This window comes from Phragmites australis, chromosome 2, assembly GCF_958298935.1.
Source record: "Phragmites australis chromosome 2, lpPhrAust1.1, whole genome shotgun sequence".
Lineage (NCBI taxonomy): Eukaryota > Viridiplantae > Streptophyta > Magnoliopsida > Poales > Poaceae > Phragmites > Phragmites australis.
The window spans coordinates 34,642,136-34,660,679 of record NC_084922.1 but is presented as its reverse complement, the minus strand read 5'-3'; the positions used below and the strand labels follow the sequence as shown (position 1 = coordinate 34,660,679).

General features: G+C 41.4%; 1 protein-coding gene across 11 annotated transcripts; it reads left to right on the top strand.

The window, feature by feature from the left end:
- Window positions 1–1,334: 1,334 nt before the first annotated feature.
- Window positions 1,335–13,554, top strand: LOC133908498 (DNA ligase 6). Of its 11 annotated transcripts, none has more exons than XM_062350549.1 (20): window positions 1,346–3,807; window positions 3,883–4,000; window positions 4,103–4,184; window positions 4,888–4,990; window positions 5,208–5,304; window positions 5,863–5,965; window positions 6,392–6,520; window positions 6,883–7,032; window positions 7,548–7,645; window positions 7,731–7,796; window positions 8,407–8,566; window positions 8,658–8,765; window positions 9,915–9,964; window positions 10,817–10,851; window positions 10,972–11,030; window positions 11,635–11,796; window positions 11,871–11,959; window positions 12,046–12,145; window positions 12,827–12,944; window positions 13,085–13,554. In XM_062350549.1, the coding sequence occupies exons 1-20, from the start codon at window positions 1,536–1,538 to the stop codon at window positions 13,279–13,281; spliced, it is 4,296 nt and encodes a 1,431-aa protein (XP_062206533.1). In that variant the 5' UTR covers window positions 1,346–1,535; the 3' UTR covers window positions 13,282–13,554. The 11 variants fall into 11 exon arrangements, 10 of the variants coding, with proteins under 10 accessions (XP_062206542.1, XP_062206537.1, XP_062206536.1 ...); XM_062350550.1 differs by having other exon boundaries at window positions 1,347–3,807; window positions 6,985–7,032; XM_062350553.1 differs by lacking the exons at window positions 11,871–11,959; window positions 12,046–12,145; window positions 12,827–12,944; window positions 13,085–13,554 and adding an exon at window positions 10,582–10,655 and having other exon boundaries at window positions 1,337–3,807; window positions 11,639–11,778.
- Window positions 13,555–18,544: the final 4,990 nt, after the last annotated feature.

The following is an 18,544-nucleotide window of genomic DNA, read 5'->3' as shown; positions in this document are numbered from 1 at the left end:
ATAGAAGAAAGGCGCTACCTTTTGCTTGGTCTCGGAGTTAGCCCAAATCTATAAAACTCACAGGACAGTCCACGGGTTTGATGCAGGCTCGAGGCCTGTTTGGATTGAAGCTGGCGCTCGTTGCGCTAAAAAATGGTGTTAATCCCGTTCCCACGTAGTGTTTAGATGGACGCCAATAGCTAGCTTCCCCATGTTCAATTTCTTCCCGTGCTCAATTTATTTCCGCGCCCGCACGGGAAGAAATCACGAGCGGCCGATTCCTCCACCAAATAATTGGCTTGTCAACGTTTGATGGGGCAGACGTGGGCCAAAACCAAACAGCCCTTTGCAGCCAAAACAAGCAAACTAGCATGCAATCTACAACCATGTGCAGGTCGGCCTACTAAGCACAGCGAATTCCAATTAGACTTGTTCAAAGGTCTGATTGGGCTTTAAAAAGCCCGACGAGAAAATCACAAGCTTGAGCCCGACTTAAGCCTGACGTCAGGCCAGGTTTCAAGGCTCGAGCCCGAGCTTGATAATGTTTTTTTGGCCAGGCTCAGGCTTTTTCGAGTTTTTTTTCTGACTTTTTTGGTTTTGGACATATTTTCGAAGCTTGAGCCTAATTAAAAGAATATGTCAATGTAATAGGTAAGAGGTGCTCCACTAAGCGGGCGCCCTGCTGTCAAATATCAGTCGACGATAGATATTTTCAAGACAAGGGCTGGACTTAGTTGACTAGCCCCCTTATCGAAGGACAAGATCCTACGATCATGCTGGTCGCAAGTTAGATACTCACATAATCAGTTAAATTATATTTAATATCATCTACTTAAATATTTTATTTTCTCATGCACTTTCTTTCGACGAGCCAGGTCGTGATCGGACGTGGTGGTATAATGACCTGTCCCGTATCATTAATGCTACGGGATGGCTTCGCATGTGGGCGTGACGATATTCCGTGGATGAGATGTGACATGCAAGACGACTAGAGCAGGTTAGGTGTGTCTACCCGTTATGATGAGTTAGGAGTAGTTGATTTTGTCAGGAGCATGTATGCTATAGAGATTGATACGGTCTGTTTATATGTATTTATTTTTCATTATTGTATAAAAAGAAAAAGATTCGACTTGTAAAAAGATATTTTATAAAATATTCATCCAGTTTATATAAAATATATTATTATTCTACGAAAGACTCGAATCTAAGATAAATCTCCGAATTCTCGCCTCCATCTGACCCCAATCAAAAAAACTTCAATCAACACGTCCGTCATCTTAATACATCATAGATTTATGGTCAGAAATCATCTCTGTTGGACTACTTGCAGTATAGAAAGTTAAACCCGAGCTGACCCTATCCACTGGCCGGGCTGGTTGGGCTTACCGGGCAGGCTGGTCATGAGTAGGGCCTGATTCCAGTTGCTTCACCGTCCTCCTCCCCTCCTTGGCTCCTCCTCCCTTCGACCTTCCTTTCCCCTCGCGCTCCACCACCGCAACCATGCCCTTCCCCGCCACCGCCGCCGCGTCCAAACCCTAAGCCCCCCGCCGCGACCAATGGCGTCACTCCTCTCTTCCTCCGACGCCTCCAAATCGCTCTCCGTCAACACCTCCGCGCTCTTCCTCTCCTCCCTCGCCTCGCTTCCGTCCCCTCACATCCACACCCACCCCCTCTCCGCCTCCGCGCCGCTCCCGCCCGTCCCCTCCTCCGTGCCCGCCACCGCGCTCATCCCGGGTTCCCGCTTCCTCGTCGACGCCTTCCGCCACGCTGGCGACTTCTCCGTCGCCTACTTCCTCTCCCACTTCCACTCCGACCACTACGCCGGCCTCGGCCCATCCTGGCGCCGCGGCCTCATCTTCTGCTCCGCGCCCACCGCGCGCCTCGTCGCCTCCGTGCTCTCCTTACCGCCGCAGCTCGTCGTCGCCCTCGAGGTCGGGGTCCGTGTCACCGTCGATGGGTGGGGCGTCACGACTGTCGACGCCAACCACTGCCCCGGAGCCGTCCAGTTCCTGTTCACCTCCCCTGGACCGAACGCTGGGAAGTATGTCCACACCGGCGACTTCCGATACATGGAGTCTATGACGCGCGATCCTAATCTGCTGGAGTTTGTCCATTCTGACGCGGTGTTTCTGGACACCACGTACTGCAACCCCAAATTTACATTTCCTCCCCAAGATAAGTCTGTGGATTATGTTGTGAATGCGATCAAGCGAGTGAAGGAGGAGAGCGGAGCGGCTGGAGAGCGTGTGCTGTGTCTGATCGCGACCTATGTTGTGGGCAAAGAGAGGATTTTGCTGGAAGTTGCACAGCGCTGTGGGTGCTTGATCCATGTAGATAGTAGGAAAATGGAGATTTTGACAGTGTTGGGGTTTGGTGGGGATAAGGGAGTTTTTACCGAGGATGCTGCAGCGACAGATGTTCATGTCATTGGGTGGAATGTCTTAGGGGAGACTTGGCCCTATTTTCGTCCGAATTTTGTGAAGATGAAGGAGATCATGTCGGGGAGAGGGTACAAGAAAGCTGTCGGGTTTGTACCGACCGGGTGGATGTATGAGGCCAAGAAGGAAGGATTTGCTGTTAGGGTGAAAGATTTACTCGAAATCCATCTTGTTCCTTATAGTGAGCACTCAAGCTATGACGAGTTGCGGGAATACGTTAAGTTCTTACACCCAAAACGGGTGATCCCAACTATGGGAGTGAACAGTGGGAAGCTCGATAGTAAGGAAGTGATTGCTCTACAGAAGCATTTTGCTGGGTTGGTGGATGAGACAGCAAACAAACATGATTTCTTGATGGCATCCCATCGTAGGTCAACAGATGCTACTCATGGCTGTGAAGATGTGGTTGCTAAATGCTTGAGCAAGCATGAAGGGGAGGATGTTGCTTTGTTACCAGCAATCAGTTCTGCTTCTGAACAGTCAGATCGTTTGAGGGAGAATATTACAGAGGAAATGAAGAAAGAACTATCAGATTTCCTACCCTCATGGGTCAGCAAGGAACAGATCATGGACCTTCTGATGAGCTCTGGTGGTGATGTTGTTAAAGCAGCATCTGATTTTTTTGAGAGGGAAAGAGATTTCTTTGAAGAAGCAAACATATCTTGTAGTGAAACGCCCAAGTCAGAGAAAAACCGTACTTCTGATAATGGGTGTTCCGCTGATGCAATTAGTCAGCAAGAAGGTCCTTCATTTTCACAGAAGCCCATGGAACACTCTACAAAACTAGTAAATTTGACTCCTATGAGAATGAGCTCGAATATTTCCAAAAAGGAAAGGAAGAGGGGTTCGAGCAATGCAAACAAGCCAAAAAAGAAAGGACGATTAACTTCCTCAACAAGATCTGGTGGGCGTAAGCAGTCCACAATCACAAACTATTTTGTTAGAGCTACAACAGCTGCTGCTGAAAGTGATACAGCTGATAAAGCACCTGTGGTGGCACATCAAAACAATGGGGAAAATGACGATCAGATAACTGATATCTCAAAAACACACGATCAGAGTGTAGACCAGCTTCTTCAGATTGTAAATGGTGTCATGTCCAGAGAATATGCAGTTTCTTTGCTTGAGAAGTCAAAAGGAGATGTGGCTGTAGCAGTTGATATATTTTACAGCAAAAGTGAAAACAGCGATGTAATTGACATTGAAAAGAATAATGTGCTGCAGAATACACAAAATGAAATGATAGATAGATGTAGTAACACAGACATGGCTCGCAACTCTTCTCAGGCTCCTCCAAAGATGCCAAACATATATGTACAAACTTCTTTAGCACAAGCAGATTCTGTCAATATATCATTGCCAGTCGAAAAGTATCTACCTGTCGAGCATGGTTAGCTGCTACCCCCTGATAGTTTTTAGCATCTTGTTTGGTAGCGAGTCATGCCATGTGTGTGCTCTTCTGCAGCTTGCTGGACAGCAGGGCAGCCTGCACCGTACCTGCATTTGGCTCGCACTTTTGATCTGGTCGAAAGAGAAAAAGGAAAGATCAAAACTACTGCAATACTTTGCAACATGTTCAGGAGGTTTCCAAATGTTGAACTTTTTAGTTGCTCTATGCGTTGATCGTCCACTGATTATGTTCATTACTGGGGTAAATGGTTAATGTCATACCTGCTGGAATGCAGTTTGCTTGCCTTATCACCTGATGATGTGCTGCCTGCTGTTTATCTGTGCACTAATAAAATTTCTCCTGACCATGAAAATATGGTAAGTACAGAATTTTTCTCGTACTTCACCTTGTCCCCCTATTTACCTTTGGATTGGTCACTTGTTTTTGAGCCCCCCTTGGAATGTTGGAATCCGGTAAGAATTTTGGAAGAGAGGAACTTCCATTCTCACTGAATGTGAGGTTTCCTATGAAATTCCTGTGAGAATACTGTATTACTGTACCCCAAACTGACAAAAAAATTATGATGAGCAATCTGCATTTGTTAAACAATAAATTAATTCTTCCCTTTAACTTAGTATTGATCAATACTTTTCTTGTGAAAGGCATCCTCTTGCTCAGTTTTTGTTAACAAAAACCTACAACAGATCCAAAGTTACTTTTGTCTAATAACATTGTGTTCTAAATAGAGAACCGAGCGATAGCTCGGTTGGTAGAGCCTCCAGTTGAGGGGCTGCCCACCCGGGCTTGATCCTGGGTGCTCGCAGGTCGCGTGGGTACCTCCGTGAGAACTAGTTTCAACGAGTTTGCTGGCTAGCCATGGTTCGGTACTCCCCTACCTTTAGAACAAAGCCATGGGGACGTCTCTCTCCCCGTGGTCGAGTTTCTTTTTATTGTGTTCTAAATATTGCACTTCACTCTTCTGTCTTTCCTTCCTTGTTCATCTTTGTTTTTAAGATGCTTTTCTTTATGCCTTGTTATGGCTTGTCAATACATTAACCCCATTGTTGTTAATGAAGCTAGGAACTAAACATTGGTGGGAGCCTAGTTGTAACTGCTCTGGAGGAATCATCAGGAACCAGCAGATCTAAAATACATGAGATGTACAAAACTTATGGTGATCTTGGTATGTATGAACTTGTTGTTTCCTATTAGTAGTATGGAAGAAAAAGCCTATAAGATAGTGTAATCTGTCATGCTTGTGTCTTTGCAAAGTAGAGATGTATGGTTGCATTTGTCGGGCTTATGGTCAGATCCAACAGCTGTGTGTTGCTACATTCACTAGTTGTTCATGATTAAGTTGGCATTTATAGTATCAACAATGGATAGAGTGCAATTTGTAGGTACTGTTGCTCAAGAATGCCGTCAAAATCAAACATTACTTGCTCCTCCCTGTCCACTCTCGATTCGCGATGTATATTCCACACTTCGAAAGCTAAGGTATTACTTATGAAGTAAAACTATCCGCCTGCTGTCATGTCTAATAGAATCAATTGAATCTTGCCAAACATTGCATGGTAGTTAATTACTGAAGGGTTGCTTTGAATGGCTAAGTTTCAGTCTTAGCTACTATGTATCCTGACTAATTTTTTTTCTATTGTAATTACTAGCCATCATGTCTATCATGTGTTACAATACAATTTCTGATGATTATACAGTCTATCATGTAACATGCTGTGCAATGTCATATCACATGGGAAACTGTCTCCTCACAGAGTAGTATACTAGCAACTGACATGACAAATAGCAGGTCACTCTAGTATCTGTTCAGTGTTGATATCATATTTCTTTACATAATTTTCGTGTTCTAATAATAAGAAAATATATAACCGTAAGATTTTCTGGTTTTGTTTGATGCAATAAACTTTTGCTTCTGTTTCCAAAATAACAGTAAGAGTCGCACTTTGCATGATATAATTTATTGTTATGGGATGTTCTGTAAAGGATTATCTCCTATTCTCCTTTATACCATCATTTTTTGTTTGTTTTTCTTGTTAGTTTAATATCAGGTAGTGGGAGTGCTGGAAGGAGAAAAATTCTTGTCTTGCATCTTATTCGTTCTTGCAGAGAAATGGAAATGAAATTCCTTGTCAGAACACTGGTGATATACCCTTCCTTTCCACTTCATAGTTTATAATTTTATTCTGAAGCTGTATTGCATGGAATAATTGCAGACTGTACTTGGGATTTGCGGTTTTGGTCTTAAATGCTTATATTTATCTTTCTCAATTTGAAGTTTCCAAGTATTGCTTTGTCAATAGACAGGTGCCATTCATTAACAAAATTTTGCAATCCTGTTCTGCGTTAAAAAATTGGGAACAGTGAAACATGGTGCTCAATTTATGCACTTTGTTGTGTCCATATTTTTGTGACTTCTATGTCTTTTATATTAAGTTGTGACTGTTCTTCAATTGATCCCTACTCAGTATTAGTCTATAATAACCGATACATGTTGCCTTTTATTGTGTTCTAGCTTCTAACATCCTCCATCCCTTCTCTTTTGTGTGCGATTGTGTCTGACTAACAGGTCCGTAACTTGCGTATTGGGGCCATGATGAAGAAGATTTTACCGGCGCTTGCACATGCTGTTGTTTTTGATAGAAAATGTGCAATAGGTCCTGTGGTATCCTTGGAAGGCATAAAACCACAACTACAGGTATTGTCTGAACATGACTTTTCTTCTGTGCAAATTATATGTTGGGAGGGCTTGAGCTTATTCATAAGCCCTTTAACCCATAACAGGAACAAAAGTGGCTTGAACTTAGCACAGCTTTTCGTAAAAACACTTTTCTACTGCCCATTTGGTAGCTTTACTCCTTTATTCATCTTTTATGAGCAGCTCTTATCTCATAGAGTGAGCATTAAGCCTCCATTCTTTTGTTGACTACAGTACTGGGGAAGTTGTTCTAATTGTGTGCCTAACTGTTAATTTTTATTTTCTATAAAAAGAGGATTCAAGAAATTAAATTGGATCCATATATTTGAGGTCTGAAAGATTTTTTTTTTTGTTCTTACAAGAATTTGTTACCTCCAGAACCAACATGGTGTCTCCACTCTCCATCTTACCATTTTTTTACACATATTGTTCTGAACCAAAATGGTATCTTCCGTTTTGGGCAGAGTCTTTCAACTGAAGTTGATGAGGCATACAATGTCATCCCTAATCTGGTGAGCAATCTAACCTATTTCATATATACTATCATTGTACAAGATTTCCTTGCTATTAGTTACATCCTTTTTCAAATGTTATGTTTCGAGAAAACTAGACTCTTCGTAAATGAATTCTCGTGGCTTTATCAAAAGAAAAACTTCTAAGCTTCATTATATCAACTGTATTGTATGTGCATTATAATTCCCTCAGCACTAATTTGCCATTGGTCTTGGCCTTTTAAAAAGGTACTTGCATGTATCTATGTATCAAATACACTCTTTCCCTTGACAATAGAGAATAGTTTGCTCCTGCTGTCAATGAAATCTCAACAATATTGATGACCATTAGCCAGCCTATTTGCTTCTAGAACATGATGCAGGTGGTAGCTAGAATACTTCAAGAAGGCGGTACAATGATTAGTATTTGTAAACTCTCTCTGGCCAATGATGATAAGATGAGCTAAAATGAAAACTGAAATAGGATGGTTCTTGCTTCGAGAGAGTGGTTTACCTGTGCTGACAATATTTCTCAGGACTTGCTCATTCCTTCTCTTCTGAGAGAAGGTCCTGCATTTTCAGCTTCATCCTTGGTGATGGTCCCAGGCACACCTATCCCCCCTATGCTTGCAAGGTATGCACATGTCTAAATTCTGATACTGTTTTCACTATAATTATTTTGTTGTTGATTTTATTTTTCATTCCATTTCCTTTTGTAGAATCACTAATGGGCTGACTCAATCACTGAAATTGTTTCATGGGAGAGCATTTACTTGTGAGTACAAGTATGTCCATTGCTCTTGTATGATTTTTTTTTTCTTTCTGAACAAAGCTGCTTAAATGACTATGTGGTCGTTTTTTACATTAGTTTGTTTTATAAATTGCTAAGTACAATCCCTGACTATCCACTTGCACTATGGGTTCAGACAGGTTTGCCCTGGACTACAGTACTTCCAGGACTATAGCTTACACCTACCTATGAGCTTTCTATCACTCCTGACTCCTGAGATGGAGGATGTTCCAAAGCCCCGACAGAGCCTTCCTTTTGGAAGAGTCAATAACCAAGAAAGAAATAGTGTCGTTATCTCTAAGCATAACCTCTGTCTATGTTTGAAGGATCATGAAAACTGTGGAGTGTGGAGGAAGCAAGTTGGGGGGAATACGTCCCTATTCTCGTGGCTGTTTTTGAGCTTACAAAAGTTCATATGATCAGACATTTAGAAAATATGCAATATAGGTTTACACTGATCAATGATCATTAGTAGTTACAAGCCTATCCATACACCAAAGAGCCTATGATCTCTTTTCTAGACACATAACTCATGTTTATAGAAAGCCATTAAACTTAGGATACAATTTTTTTAAGAGTAACTTTCTTATTAATATTTCTTCCAGGTATGATGGTCAACGTGCCCAGATTCACAGATCAATTGATGGATCTGTGCGAATATTTTCAAGGCAAATGAAAGAATCTACTGCCAGATTTCCCGATCTAGTGAACATGATTAAAGAGCTGTGCAGCCCTGAAGTGTCCAGCTTTATACTGGATGCTGAGGTAAGTCTGATTCATGGAACTGTCAATTTTTGTTCACAGTGTTACACTTCTTTACCTTCAAGCTGTTTTTGTTACATTTGTGCAAATCAAGGTTGTGGGAATCAACAGGAAGAATGGAAACAAGCTTATGTCATTCCAAGAGCTATCTTCAAGAGAAAGAGGGAACAAGCACTCCTCGATTGCAATTGAGAACATAAAGGTGATTATGTGGTTTACTAAGCATCTGTACCAATTTGGACTGTCAGTATTTTTTTGGGGCTGTACTTTTACTTAACTAGTGCCAATATATTTTTAGACCTTATCCAAGAGTTTTTTGTCAACAGATATCTTTAGGTAATTGTTTATAATTTTACAACTTCAACTGAATACAGTCCCTTCCTAGGTCCCCAGTTCTGTTCAGTGTTTATCATTTATCACTACAAATAATCAATATACATGCAGCAGATTTTGTATTTTGCAGTAGATATCCCCATACTTCTACTAATACATGTACTACCTCTATTCTTTTATACTTGGCGTTTGGGACATCAACACGGTCTCCAATGTATGTCTTTGACCATTGCTTTTTCTAAGCATTTGTTATCGGAAATTATTAAAAACATAATCATTTGAAAGTACTTTTCATGACAAATCTACCAATAACATTTTCATGTGACAAATCTTAATTTTTTAGAAAAAGGAATGTCTTTATTCCGGCCTCTGCATAAGTTATGTACTCAACCATACATTATTACAAAGTCCAGCCATGGTTGTGGATAAGGGACCAACAAATAGCCAGAACTTTTAAAAGTAAACTTGGTGACAATCAAACTTAAGCACAAAGCTTATTAGTAGACATCCATCCATGCTTGGCGAAGATCTCCATAACAGTCGTTTCCAAGGCGCGGCTTGCCATTTTCATCGCTTCCCTCGCTTGCTTCTTCTGAAGGAGAGACCAGTATCGTGCCCAATGGGAGCTCCTGAAGATAACCCGCATATAAGAGTTAGGACAAATCTTAATACTTTTGAGTGTATTAGTGGTCAAAGTTTTTTAAGTTTGACTGCACGTATCCCTAAACGACAGCAATTTGAGAACAGAGGTAGTACCTTTTTATGGTAAATGGTGCATTTCAGTTGTCCTAGACTCCTAGTATCTCAGTCTCAGGTATTCCTTAGTACAGAACATATAATAGTTTTCATGTTCAAACAAAATACACGTTGCCGATGAGAGTACCTATTAGGACAACAAATTTTTTTACCGAGTATGGATCCACTTTTTTTACGATCAGTTATCACAGAAAGCTGAGTCCATACTTTCCCCCTACTCGCATCTTATTATCCAGCTGAAAATATATTGACCACTCCGCAGGTTGACATTTGCGTGTTTGTTTTTGACATCATGTTCTGCAATGGGCAGAGGTAACATTACTGAGCAGTTTGCATTTGTGTGGATATTTTAGAAATGACTTCTTTATAAGTACTTTTCCTGAGTAGCTTCTTTATTGTCACAACCACAAAGCTCTTATTATGGGCGGATGTATTGTTTCATGTAAGAGTTTCTTTTATTATTACAAGTAGAGAGCTTCTATTGCTCAAGTGCTTTACTCACTGGCTCACGGATGGATTGTTATTAGCTGGATTTAGTTTGACTGTGCCACACTTCAACTACTAAGGTCTTGTGCTTTTACTTTATTGGTGATGCTACAAATTAGTCCGTAACTGGGTTATGTACTTATGTTGCACGATGTGCCTAATGGAAATGATGCAGTCGATTTTTGTTGGCTGCCAAATCATTGTGAATAATTCCGAACAAACAATTCCAGATTACTCATAAATTTACTCTTCATATGTATTAACTTCCTAATTTTGATTAATTCTATGTTAGCAAAACAAGAATGAGAAAATCCTGATAATTGATAAATCAAAAGGAAAAGAAAGACAAATGATACTACTCATAGCAAACTTACCGTATTTGTATATTCAAACACATTTGAGTTTGAGGTTGAAATATTAAAGGGTGCTACTACACTCTGTAGGCTACATCAACTTTCTTTTGGAATGCTTTATGTTGAGATGGTGTCCAAATTCAAAGTTAATTGCACCTTAAGAGGTAATTGCACTTGATACAATGCCATGGAAACATCCACCAAAAGCTATAAAGACAAATACATATTACTTGCTTGCTGTACATATATGTTTTACCTAGATCTTTGCGAATGACTTGTTGTCTTATTCAAAATATCAGGAGTTTACATTGTTTCTTTCTTGCAGGCTACTGGATTTGTCTCTTCGGCAAAGAAGAAAGTGTACGTTTCAATATCATCTAGAAGTACTTGCAAATTGTATAAGGAGAATTTACAATTTTTCTCTAGTAAATGTCTCAAAGGACGCTATGAAACTTCTTCCTGCTTTTTTTCCCCTTCCAGACATCCATGACTTGTTCCAGGAGAAACGAGGATATTTTGAGTTAGCTCAGCAGCTAACTGTAAGTTGCATCCCTAAATGAAACACTTTACTTTTCATTCATGCATTATCATTTTGAAACATCATCATTGTGCTGTGACTTTATGGGGTCATTTTCTCCACTTCTCCATCTTATTAATATTACCTCGTCCTTTCCTTTTTCGTTCATTGAGAAGGTATGACATGCTTAGGTGTCTGAACCTCTCCTTTTCTTATGTTTGATTACGCTACTCTAAATCAAAGTCTAAGCCATGAGACCTGAAATATAGTACGTCAACAGTGCTGCTTTGTAAATTGTAATCTATATTCTGAAAAATGCTACTGTACATTGGCTAATAACCTTGTTTCCAGCCAAATGCCTGCTAGTGTAATGGCTCAGAATAACTTGAGCAGTTCGTTGTTTCATAGCGACGTATTAGTATATGACTGTATGCTTCTTCTCAGCTTGAAGTTTCAAGTATATGGGAGTTGCTCTAGGATAACCTGCGACTTCTGTTTGAAATTGCCATGAAGTTGAACATCCTTTGTAGCACACAACCTTGCTCATTGGTTTAGTTTGTTTAAGATATATTCATGTATACTTGCACCTGCAGATGAACTACAGTTTCTAATTGTCTACCATGTAGATAGAAGCCAATGAAGCTTCTGCAGATAATTCTAGCACTTTGGATAGAATGAACACCTTTTTCAAAAAGGCATGCCAGTCTTCTTGTGAGGGTATAATGTTGAAGACTTTGGATGTTGATGCTGGATACTCTGCTTCCAAGCGCTGCGATTCATGGTTAAAGGTGCAATTATATGTTGCCTACTGAAGAAGTGTTTTCATGTTTACTGAAGTATATGCCCTGAACATTGTTCGCAGGTCAAGCGTGACTATGTGGAAGACTTCGGTGATAGCCTTGACTTAGTTCCAATCGGTGCATGGTATGGAAATGGTCGGAAAGCTGGATGGTAGGTCTAGGCCCATTGACTTTTCGATTTTTTTTTTTTTTTTACTGAGCAATTCTTACCTTGTGTCTACAAATTCTTGTGTTCAGGTACAGCCCTTTTCTTATGGCATGCTACAACCCTGAATCTGAAGAGTTCCAAAGTGTCTGCCGTGTTATGTCTGGTTTCACAGATGAGTTCTATAAAGAGGTAAGGATCGATTGATGCTTCAATGTTTCATTGGATCACTTGTTCTTAGTACAATTTTGTCTCTAAGAAAGTCATGTCAGCAGTCAGCATTTGCTTTCATGCTTGTCTGCAACTATGGGAAAGCTAGTCCATCCAAGCCTTTTGTTTTCTTTCTAGTTCTTCGCTATTATAGAAAGCCAGAAGTTTATATACGTACCACTCATGGGTGAATGATTTTGAAAAGGAAGGCTAGAAACTTAGAATTTAGACACAACGACAAGAATCAGTGAAATGAGTATCTACCTGTTCCTGATAAGCAATTTCCGTCACAAAGATTCTGACTTAGTGAACATTTTGTTTTCCTACTTATTTATTTATTAGAGATCGCTGCCGCCAATGGCGGATCCAGAGCCAAATTTTAGTTTTTTTTGGGGGGGTGGGGGAGGGGGAGGGCTCAACTTCCTTTTCCTCTTCCTTCCTCTCCTCTTTTCTCTCCGTCTATCCTCCTCCCCGGCTCAAGGCCCCCTAGCCCCCCCCCCCCCCGGTTGAATCCACCCCTGGCCGCCGCATTGTCTTTATGGCATTGTGTGGTTTACTGTTTTAAAGTTGAAATGAAACTCAACACAAAACATTTCTGGTGCCAGAGCTCTCTGTATTTATGGAAACACACCCTTCTTTACGAATTTGGATGCTAATCTACAGATGAAGGCGTTTTATTCCGGCGAAAGGATACTGCCCAAGAAACCTGTTTACTACAATACAGATGAGCAACCAGAGCTGTGGTTCACCGCCGAACAAGTTTGGGAGATCCGAGGTGCAGGTAATGTGAAGCCCATCTTCATCTTGGAAACTACTGTGCATAAGAGCACTTACATGCCCAGTTCCATTCTGGAGCATTTGCCATGGTGCAATATATCAATCAGGAGCTGTGTGTTTCTCTTCCTGTGTTTTCAATTGCAGACCTGACATTATCCCCTGTTCACCATGCGGCTATTGGCCTTGTCCATCCATCACGTGGCATCTCGGTGAGGATGCCGAGGTACATGCGCCCAGTTCCAGATCGGGACCCAGAGGACTGCAGCTCGGCCGCTGATATTGCTAGTATGTTCAAAGCTCAGACCCGGAAGATGGAGGTCAGCAGCGAGGGCCAGGAGTAGGAATGCAAGCGGATCGACCACCGTCTCATCCTAGCTTTTCTGTATATAAAATGACCTCGGAACTGAACCACACCAGTCAGATGAGTAGAACAGAGGCCACCATTTTGTGCGTGCACAGAAACAGAACAGTAGGAAGCAAGCGGCCTCTTTTTTTTCATCGTTTGTATCGTCATCGTTTGTAAATACTAGGTAGCAGCTTATCACAACAGCGATCACCAGTCTCGTGAAGATTCACGTATTCCAATTTATTTTAAATCTGTCTGTTTTTGTGTAGCATCCTTCTGAAGAATGGAGGAATCGTGGTAGTTACCTTGGACAACGAGGACCTTGTTGTGCATGCGACTGATGACGATATTCTTGTTACATAACAATCGCATGACGCGGCTAATTTTATATAAGATATTAAATTTGAAGTTCTCTAACGAGAATAATTGCAAGTGTTGAGGAACGACAGTTCAGAGATCTTTTTAAAAATAATTATATAATGAAGATATAATGTATGAGAGAAGTTTGTTCTTTATTTATATGTATTTATAACGAGGGTTCTGTCATATATATATATACATATATATATATGTATATATATATATATATGTGTGTGTTATAAAAACCTCTAAAAGATAGAATCATCGAGATGGGTTTATAGTCGATTGTAAAACTACAGGTTTTCTAATACTCTACTTTGGGTATTTCTCATGAAATGTATGTCTTATCAAAAACTACAAAAACTCAGTAAGAAAAATTAGAAGAAAAAGTATATAACTTACGATATGGTTATACAAATTTTCTCATTAAAAATATTATCATGAGAAACTTTAAGAAAACTCATTTGAGACAAAAAGAGTACAATTCATTCAAATACTTCATATAATCTTTATGGTTAATTTGGGTGCTTAATCTTCTTAACTAAGGTTTAATTTTTTTATCAGTATTATGAGAAAATTCTCCTCCTAAAATATACAACTCTCTAAGTATCATCATCCTAATATCACAGACATATCTTTCAAAACTTAATACAGGGAGAAATTTAGTGAATAAATATGCAAGATTTTCACATGATTTAGTATGTATTACCTTTATTTTATTCATTCATTCATTCTATGCAATTCATGAGTATAAAAGAACTTGGAGTTGATATGTTTCGTTAAGTTGCTTTTTACATATCCCAATTGCACTTATGTAACACAAGCAATATTATCTTCATAGATAATGGTGGAGGTGTTAGTAGTTTAAACCACGTGACGGTTGTTTATGATTGATCACTTTTCTAAGCCATGTGCATTCCCGTGTGGCTTTATATAAATATATTATTTTTGAGTGGTTCGTCGAAGTATATATAAGATTTTGCTTTGACAATTTCCAGAATATTGCAATTCTATCACATAGGAAAACATAGCCGGTATGTGATTTAAAACCCAAGCGACGGCGGTGGGTGGCCTGGCGGCTCGGGTGGCGGCACGCGGCGATGGTGCTTCGAGTGGTGTAGAGGCGTGATGCCATCGGGCGCACGACGAGTGACGTGTACCGACGGGTGGCGGCTGCCTATTGGCACGACGGTCGCTGAGCCAACGGTCGATGCGGCGGCCATCGGCCAGTGGGGCGTTACGACGCACTAACCAGCTGACACTTCGGCCATCTATGGCACAGGACAATCACATGGCCGGCAACAGAGGCACATACGAGGATGTAACGGCGTGATTGACGGTGGTGTCACTTTGGGTGGCGCAGAGGTGGTAGCGTTGCTTCGAGCAGCACAGAGGAGGTTGCCTCCGGTGTCCCTGTGACACGACGAAGCGAGAGTGCGGCCGGCTTCCATGCCGACGATGTGCCATGTCTTTTTTTTTTCTCAATCTGTGGCAGTGGCCTTCAAGCCGCCGCGTTCTTGTGCAGAGGGTCAGCCGCCAGATTCCGGTCGACGGTGTGATGGCGGCTACAGGCCCCACCGGTTCTACGTCGTGTACAGATCCGACGATGCTATGCTGATGCTATTCATGTACTGTTCATTGCTATGATGTACAGATCTGAAGCAAAAACAGTAGATGCAAGAATACGTACCGATCCAATATCGTACATTTCAATTCTTGCGAACAGATTCGTGCCGCGTAGGGCATATAGGCTAGACCATGACCTGCCCGCTTGATGACGATGTCTATGCAATGCATATTGGTTGCAGGCAGATTCTTTTCGCTAGCTTCGTCTCTGACAGAGCTTCGTGCTGATAATGTGTTTGAGGAACCACTGCTACCGGTATAGTCTAGAGGTCTCTCAAGAAAATAATTACACAAAGGAGACACAATGTAATAGAAAAGCTTTCTCTTCTTTATTTATCTGTGTTTACCATGAAGGGTTTTACCATGTATATATAGTGCTAAAAATCCTTAAAAGATAGAATCAAATGTTTTAAGAGATCGAGATAGACTCATATTTAGTTGTAAAACTCGCAATTTCATAATAGCAAGTTCTAGAGTGAGGAGTGCCTGAACAAGCACCAAAGAAACTCGCGGCTCCGAGCAACGTTGCCCGAGGCAGCCATCGATTTAGTTGCTTGCTTCGCATAAGCGTATAGGGCATGTTGTTTGGGTTTTTCTAAAAAGTTGTATTTTTGGCTTATCTAAAAAACTGCTTTTCGAAATAAGCTGTTGATTTCTACAATAATTTTTTGGCTTCTTAGCACATAGCTTCTGAAAAAAGTATTTCTCAATGAGCTTCTCACCTTCAATTTATTTTTCTCAGAAGCAGGCTTCTGGCTTCAGTCTAAAACCCTGTTTGTTCTGTTTTCTGGCTTCTGGTAGTAGCAGAAGCGGAACCAGAAGTAGGAAATAAATAGGGTCTAAGAACCTATTTTGTTTGGGTTTATGTTTTTGTGCTTTTCTGAAAAGCTATGATTTTGATTTATCTGAAAAGCTACTTTTAAAAATAAGTTGTTAACTTCTACAAAAAGTTTTTAGCTTCTCAGCACGTAACTTCTTAGAAAATCGTCTCAGCGAGCTTCTCAGCTTTAGTTCATTTTACTCAGAATTAGACATCTGGTTTCTCTAAAAATCACTTCTCCAGAACCCTATTTATTTCGGCTTTTAGTTTCTGACAGCAGCAAAAATAGAATTACTTCTGACATAAGGCATAAGTTTCAAAGCTATGTCATCAGGCACAGGGAAAAGACTACTTCTGACATAACAAAAAGGCACCAATTTGTCCAACTTGTCAAAGCCTCGAGGGTAGGGTTAAAAAAAAGTAGCAAAAGTCAAGACAACGAGGTCTCTCCAATTGGAGGTGCATGGCAGTTGCCTAGTATAGTTGTCGTCTCTTTCTTTTTGTCTGCCTGCATTTTTCAAAGCATTCTGTAAATAACAACACTAGTCCAGCCTGAGAGCTAAATGATATGCTATTAGCGAGCTCACATCTGTTTCCATGGTCTCGGCATGTTTACGCTCACGTTTAACATAATGAAATGCCATAAACCAAACTACCCAAGTGTGAAAGCATCAGCTCCTAAGAAGCGCACCAGCTCAAGTTGTTTTTATATGCATGTCCTTTGGTCTTTAGACCACACAACATAACATATAGTATGTGATATGCCATGACAAAAATGCACCATTGACTCGGAGCCAGGGATCCAAAAAAAAGATGACAAGTCGGCCGGGCCATGTAACACAATGTAAAATCGTCTGCTGACGAGCGAATGATGCTACAATGTAACACAGTACACACACAAGGGTTCGTAGCCTAGGACTAGGTACGGTCCAATAGAGCGCCTTAGCCGCTCTTCTTTCTGCGAAAAAGTTCGAGGACCGTCTGGTGCATACATGCAGAGTCCAACAAGGCTGTGAACCCATTGTTTCGCTGATCTACCCCGGTTTGGCGACGAGGAAAGCACTCTGACTCCTTGGGAAAGTTGACATGATCGGCAAGGGGCCTCAACGACCTTCCTTGAGGCGACTCTTCCTATTCCAGCAATGCACTGAACCTTCTTCGATCTTCAGTCAATCAGGCGACGGCATGGCCGCAGCCACGGAATTGTCAATCCTTGCTTTACCCTGAAACCCTTTTGATCTTTCCTTTTAAGCCAGCGGACAAAGAGCAAAGTTGACAGCCACATCTCCTGACCAGACGGACTGCGTCTCTCTCATCGGCAACCTGCAGTCACTAGCAAATGTCGCGACTCGATCGTGGCTGGCCCCTTGTTCCATTTCGTTCCATCTGATCGATCATTTCGTTCCATTTCATCTCACCTGTCCGGTTGTTTTACAGGGCCCCGTTCTGACAATCATGGAGGCCTTTTCTCGCACTGCCCTTGCTAAAGCAGACCATAGCTTTATTGTTACCATCACCTTTCTTTTCCTGGTGAATGAGTCATCTGGGCTAGGGTTGCATGAGGAACGCACGACATGACAGGCGAGGTGAGACGAACCGAAAGAGATGGAGCTCTGGAAAGCACGTACGAGCCTGTCGATCGATGGATCGTGCGAATGGCGTCGCCGGTCGTTGACACTACGTACGTCGGTTGCACTGCACGAGTAGCACAAAAGGGTCTCGAACTGTGTACGGTTGGCGAAGACGAAGATGTCGAAGGTGGAAGTTTTAGAATATGGACCTTTTTAAAAACTGAAAACATTTTTACGTGGTTGAATAGTACGATTCTGTGATAACTTTTGAAGTATAAAGTAGAAGATTGGTAGCACGCTGTTACATGGTACCGTGCTATTTAACCACGATGCCAAATGTCATTGTGCCATGCAAAAAAGTCTATTTTCAGAAATTGTTTTCATAGATACCTATTGGTAGAATAAGTTTAAAAAAAATCAAAATGTAAAATTCCACCCGTCGAAGGCCACCAGGTATTGGACTGACCTTTGCAAACTGTTGCTCCTGGCCAGAATCATGAATTTGTTCCGTGAGACGACTAGGACTAGTTCTGCAGTTCAGATTCAGGCAAGCGATCTTTTATCGTTTTATCCACTGTGGAAATGCAGGGAGCGGAGATTTGCCCAATCGGCCAATGCGTCCGTCAGCAGGTTGTCCTGTAGCTGTCCTTGCACTGCAGGATTTGGAGTATGTGCTCTGGAGACGTGACCAGATCAGATCAGATCAGATGAGCGTGTGAACAGCAAGTACGTGCTTGATTTTACAACAGAGGGAAAGAAGAATCACTGACCGAATCAGGTTGTTGAGGCCATGCCGTCCGAGTCATGCACGGTCGAGTGTTGAATAGATGCCTGAGCAGAAGCGTTGACCTTGCCCCTCCAGGGCCTATCTATGTTAGGTG